The following is a 6,382-nucleotide window of genomic DNA, read 5'->3' on the forward strand; positions in this document are numbered from 1 at the left end:
ATATCAACTCTGAAGCGAACCTTTGTTCCCGGATAAATTATGAAATCTTTACGCATACCGCCAACCGGGTTACCATATTCATCGAAATCAAGGGTGCCATCCAAATTCTGGTTCCATATCCTATTTTTCGTTTTTTTGCAAAATGTTGGACCTCTGGTCCTTTTCTTGGAACTAGACTCTGCATTATCTTTATCTGCATTATCTTTATCCATAGCAATTACCTACAACAATATAAGATCAACAAGTCAGGAAGAAGTAGAAGTATTTTTTTGATTTCAAAACCTATTGTAGACTTGTAACAATAAAATAATATCAAAATAATCATTTGGAAAACTTCTGAGTTGCAGCATTCCCTGCATATTTTTTTTTGGACCCAGGCGGGAAGATTTATGTTCAGGCATTGATGTGTATGCCTGGATCACTCTCATCAATTTTTATATTACCCTCTAGCCAAGAAAGATTGGGCTAATATTTTAAATTATATATAGAATGGCATAACTACAAATAATACGAAGGATGTGTGATAATCAAGCCCTGCATAAATCCACATAGTCGGGTGATTACATGGTTTGCGCCTGAATCCTGTAGAAACTTCTCAGTGTAGTACTTGATCATAATTCTTGCTATTTTGAGTTTAGCTCCTGAAATTAAAGTCGATATATTAAATGTGTTAAGGACTCACCTCGAGTACTTGATGATGCTGTAAATGGCTTAATGTAGCCCTCAGTGAACCTTAATTACTTTCTTCTTTCATGACACTTCCCAAGCACAAACCTGCAAAAAGTATGGATTGAATATATTAAAGTATGCATAAAATCTATAGCATGTAACCTGAACATTTCTAAGAGTTACACCAGATATGTAAACAACTTTTACATATCTTCTATAATGATCATTAAATTACAGGTTTTTTTAAAGGATTAATTAATTTTCCAAATGGACCGAATATATGTTTTTTTAACATGTATTGATAATTTAACTAGATAATAACCTGACAACATTTCTAGTAATATTCTTAGTCACCAAATATTAATAGAATTTTAAAAAAAATACCTTTATAAACTTGTTATTAAAATTACCTTTACTAAAACTCATACTTGACGATCAATCCATAACCCTTCATCATGATCATTACGAACATAATTTGTATCTGCATTATCTTCTCTAACTTCGGTAGGTAGACCAATTGAGAAAGGGGGATTCTCATCAAATTGATCATACTCGTCCTCGTCTTCCACATTATCAATTCCAAAAATGCGTCGCTTACTTTCAAGAACAATTGACCATCTAGAATCAGCGGGGTCTTTAATGTAAAACACTTGTTTAACTTGTGTAGCGAATATAAACGGGTCATTTTAAGTCCAAACCGATTAAAATCTACCAAAGAGAAGCCCGACTCATCTACCCGAACGCCACGCTTGATATCGAACCATTTATATCGAAAGCGAGCAACTTTAAAATCCTTATAGTCAAGCTCCCAAATTTCTTCAATCACGCCATAGTATGACTTTTTTATATCTCGTGATGTGATAGAATTGCCCCTATCAAATTCAGTCGAAGAAGCTTCTACAGACACTCCATTATTATGCACAGTGCTCTTGTTATCTTGACACTGTGTATAGAAAGTGTACCCATTAATATCAAATCCTTGGTAAGATCTCACTGGCATGTCAGGCCCATATGCTAACCATTTTAGCGTACTAGAAATGGTGGTATGACTTTATGAATATTGAGACATTACTCGATCTTTAAACCATTTAACAAAAGATCGATCATGTTCATTTGCAACCCACTTGCCACTCTTAGAAGGATGCATTTGTCGAATCTCAACTCTGTGTTGTTGTAAGAAAGGGTGGACTTCTGTCATGTGTTGCAATACAAAACGATGGGCTCTATCAAGCATTTCACCACTCGGACATATCATTTTATGTCCCAATGTACCCTGACCTTCAAGTCTTCCTTCATGCCGAGACCTTTGAATTTCGACTGGATCGGTAGATGCTAAATAATTAGTACAAAATTCAATAGTCTCTTCAACTGAATACCCATCAACTATGCTACCTTCAGGCAGACATCGATTTCTCACGTATGCTTTTAAGATACACAAAAATATCTCAAAAGGATACATTTGCCGCAAATATAACGGACCACAAATTTTAATCTCTCTCACAAGATGAACCACTAAATGCACCATTATGTCAAAAAATGAGTGTAGAAAAGACATTTCAAACTCACAAAGTGTAATAACTATATCAGCTTGCAAAGTATCCAATGTCATGGGATCAATCACCTTACTACATATAGCATTGAAGAAGAAACACAGTTTCGTGATAACCAATGGCACATGCTTCGGTAATATGCCTCGAATTGAAACCGGTAATAGATGTTGCATTAACACGTGACAATCATGTGACTTCATTCCTACCAACTTCAAATCTTTCATTGAGACAATGTTTTTTGGGTTTGAAGAATATCGAGATGGAACTTTCACACTAGATAAACACTCACAAAAGCTGATTTTTTCTTTTCTAGACAGAGTATAACAAGCCGGAGGTAGATATGCACGCTTGCCTGATTGTTGTGGTGCTAATTCTACTCGTATACCCATCTCTTGCATGTCTAATCTGGCTTTCATTCCATCCTTTGACTTACCGGGTATATTCAACAATGTCCCGACAAGGCTTTCACAGATATTTTTTCAATATATATGAAATCCAGACAGTGTCTAACTTGCAAGTGTTCCCAGTATGGAAAATCTGAAAATATAGATTTCTTCTTCCAAACAGTATTTGGAGATGGCTTTTTATACAACTTTCCAAGTACAACATCAATATCTTTAACACGTTCCAAAACCTCACTCCCCGTTAATGGTAAACGAGCTACTCGAGTCTCGACAATCCCGTCAAAAGACTTTTTCCTCTTACGATAAGGGTGATTAAGAGGAAGAAATGTATAATGACCCATATAAACATTAATTTTACAATTGTTTAAACGAAGATCAATTGTAGCATCTTCACAAATCGGACACGCTTTAGCTCCTTTGATAGTGTATCCTGAAAGGTTTCCATAACCTGGAAAATCACTTATGGTGCAAAAAATCATGGCACGCACAGTGAAATCTGTTTGGCTGAATGCATTATATACCCTCTCACCTTCATCCCACAATAACTTTAGATCTTCAATAAGTGGCTGAAGATAAATATCGATATTATTTCCGGGTTCTTTAGGACCAGGGATTAGCAATGTCAACATGATGTACTTGCGCTTCATGCATAACCAAGGAGGCAAGTTATAAATTGTCAGAAGAACCGACCAAGTGCTATGTTGAGAGCTTAAAGTGTGATACGGATTCATGCCATCCGTAGAAAGCCCAAGTCATAAATTTCTAACTTCTCTGCCAAATTCCGGGAACTTTCCATCAATGGTTCTCCACTGTGGAGAGTCACCAGGGTGTCTGAGCATCCCATCTGATTTTCTTCCTTCCTTATGCCACCTCATAAGCTTTTCATCAGTGACATTTGCAAAAAGGCGTTTGAATCGCTCTACTACGGGTAAATATCGCAGCACCTTCGTAGGAGGCCTTTTTTTATCAACACTCGAAGAATAATTTCCCTCCCGCTTGTACCTAGATGCTCCGCACTTTGGACAAGTTTGTAGATGTTCATACTTATATCGAAACAACACACAATCATTTGGACAAGCATGGATCTTCTTTACATTCATACCCATGGGACACAATATCTTCGTCGCCTCATAGGTGGAAATGGGAAGCTCGTTATTTGGAGGGAGTATGTTAGCGAGAAGTTTTAGCATTTCTGTGAAACTCTTGTCACTCCACCCGTTCTTCACTTTAAGCTTGCACAATTTTAAGGTTGTTGATAACCTAGTAAACTGATCATTGCACCCTAGATACAGGAGTTTTTTGGGACCATCAACCAAGCTCTCAAGAATTGTTGGTTGGTGCTTTAGAAAATCTTCAAGATCTTCCATAATCTCCTCGACCCTATCATTTTTCATGTCATCTTCTTTATTTTCAGGCTTACCATCTCCAAAACTTTAATCATTCCTTGTACATGTCTCCGTTTTACTAGAGTGTATTCCCTCTTCATGCCAAATCCACCTAGTATAATCATCCATGAAAGCCCATCGGAATAAATGGTCTCGCACTGTGTCAATAGTAGGAAACTTTTTCAAATTATAACAATCGTAACAAGGACACATGATCATGTCCCCTTTTGCATAATTCTCCGCACATTCAATGAAGTGCTTGACACCACTAATATACTCATGGGTCGCCCATGATATTTTGTACATCCATGTACGACGATCCATTTTTTAATTCTATACAATAAATGATAGACAAGTTCCAAAAATAAGGAACTAAAAACTACAAATCAAAGAAATAAACATATATATTACCAAAAACACATTGTAACTCAAAAAATATATTTGGTATATCTTTTAGTAATATTAACCTAAAAATAAACATTAAATTTAACTAACAATAAGTAGTTTACTAATCTTTATCTCAAATTCCACCTAAAATGAACAATGACAATCCATATATCTACATATTTGTTAAGAATACACTTTACTTTTTTTTTCTTTTTTTCCTATTTACACATGAACTGGGACTAAATAATATATTAATCATCTTTTAACTATTTACTCATTAATTTTTATCCACTCTACACTATTTTTCAACTTGCAAGATGTTAATTCTCTACTTAAATAAATATGCAAAACAGAGAAGGTAGAAATCCATGCTGCCAGGTTGCGTCAAACTTATAGTACATCTTCAAAAAAAGAACAAAATTGGAAAACAAAAAATGTTCACTACCTGTATTCATTTTTTCATCAACAGTTTGTGCATAACTAACTATACTATATTGACTTTTAATTTCAACATGATACAATTATTAAAAGTAATCAAATAGAAGATACACAGTGAAGTAGAGATACAAACCATAAGTAGAGATACAAACTGTTACACCAGAGAGGAAATCGGGGGTTAGGAGCCCAGACTATATACGACCCTAATCAAACCAACTGGACTACCGGAGTGGACAAAAGTGAACCCAATTGCTTCAATTACAACCAAATAGACTAACTTGCTTCAATTTGTCCAAACCAATCAGCAGTAAGAAAAACCAAATTCAACACTGGAATACTACCGTTGGTACCTTCGTTTAATCGCTAGTAGAAAAACGAAAGCGGAGGGGTGAATACCTGAGTGGAGTACTGGGGCACGTAAAAATTAGTATCTATTGGAGTGGAGCGGAGTGGAGTACTTCTCTTAATTTGAAATTGAACAGACATATGACATCCTCACTATTTCACCCTCTTTTTTCCTTTTTCATAATTTTTAAAACTTATTTTACTCTTCTTTTAATTATATTTTTTGTTTGATTATTTTAAGATTAATCATTAAATTATTTTCTTCATAAAAAAAAATTAAGTTTTAGTTACATAAAATTCCGTATAGTAAGAAAGTCAATGTTTATATAAAAGTAATACTTGTATCAATTTTAATTTTATTAAATACCCAATCAAAAAAATTGTATTAAAAAAAATATATTTTGTGAAACAAAGTTGATATTAAAAATATAAATAATATAAATTGAAGATGTGTGACATGGAATAGATTTTGAAAAATAAAGCTAGAGATTAGTGTTTGAAAATTAATTAAAAAGTTGAAGTAGCCAACTAATTTGAAATAATTTTTTTCATAAAAGTGGACATTTATTTTTCAAACAGAGTAAACAAAATTCAATATTGTGTGAATATCAACAACTTAGAAATATTATTACTTTTGTTCTATTTAACATTTCGATATAAAAAACAAAAAAAATATTATTTTTGGAAGTCTTTTAACTTTAGCAAATATATCATAACTCAAATTAAAACAGATTATGAGATACATATGATAAATAGATAAATCTGTGATTAAAAAATAATTATACAAAAATAAAAAATTTAAAAGAACACCTTTAGTGTCGTGACATCCCTGGTCGAATTAATTTTTTACTCTTATACTTTTAGCGTCGGTTAAATTAAAGCCCGTAGCATAAAGCAGAAATATATAGCGTCGGCCAACTAGAAGCCCGTAGCACAAAGCATACTTTTTAGCGTCGGTTGTAAACGACGACTCCATAAATACTTTTAAGCGACGGTTACTTACAGAACCGACGCTATTAACACTTTTAGCGTCGGTTATATTAATAACCGACACCAAATGTCGTTCACATATACCTATTTGCGTCGGTCAATCTTGCAACCGATGCAGGAAATACCTTTAGGCGTCGGTTCTTTAAAGAACCGACGCTAAAACTACATTGCAGAAAGTACTTTTTGTACTAGTGCATTTACACAAGTAAATAGA

At 34.0% G+C, this 6,382-nt stretch overlaps 1 protein-coding gene across 1 annotated transcript; it reads right to left on the bottom strand.

Annotated features, from left to right (window-relative positions):
- Positions 1-1,091: 1,091 nt before the first annotated feature.
- LOC141719758 (uncharacterized) lies at positions 1,092-2,608 on the bottom strand. Its single transcript, XM_074522154.1, has 3 exons — positions 1,742-2,608; positions 1,368-1,612; positions 1,092-1,287 (listed from the first exon to the last, which is right to left on the bottom strand). The coding sequence occupies exons 1-3, from the start codon at positions 2,606-2,608 to the stop codon at positions 1,092-1,094; spliced, it is 1,308 nt and encodes a 435-aa protein (XP_074378255.1).
- Between the last annotated feature and the right edge of the window lie 3,774 nt (positions 2,609-6,382).

The sequence above is a fragment of the Apium graveolens genome, chromosome 1, assembly GCF_009905375.1.
Source record: "Apium graveolens cultivar Ventura chromosome 1, ASM990537v1, whole genome shotgun sequence".
Lineage (NCBI taxonomy): Eukaryota > Viridiplantae > Streptophyta > Magnoliopsida > Apiales > Apiaceae > Apium > Apium graveolens.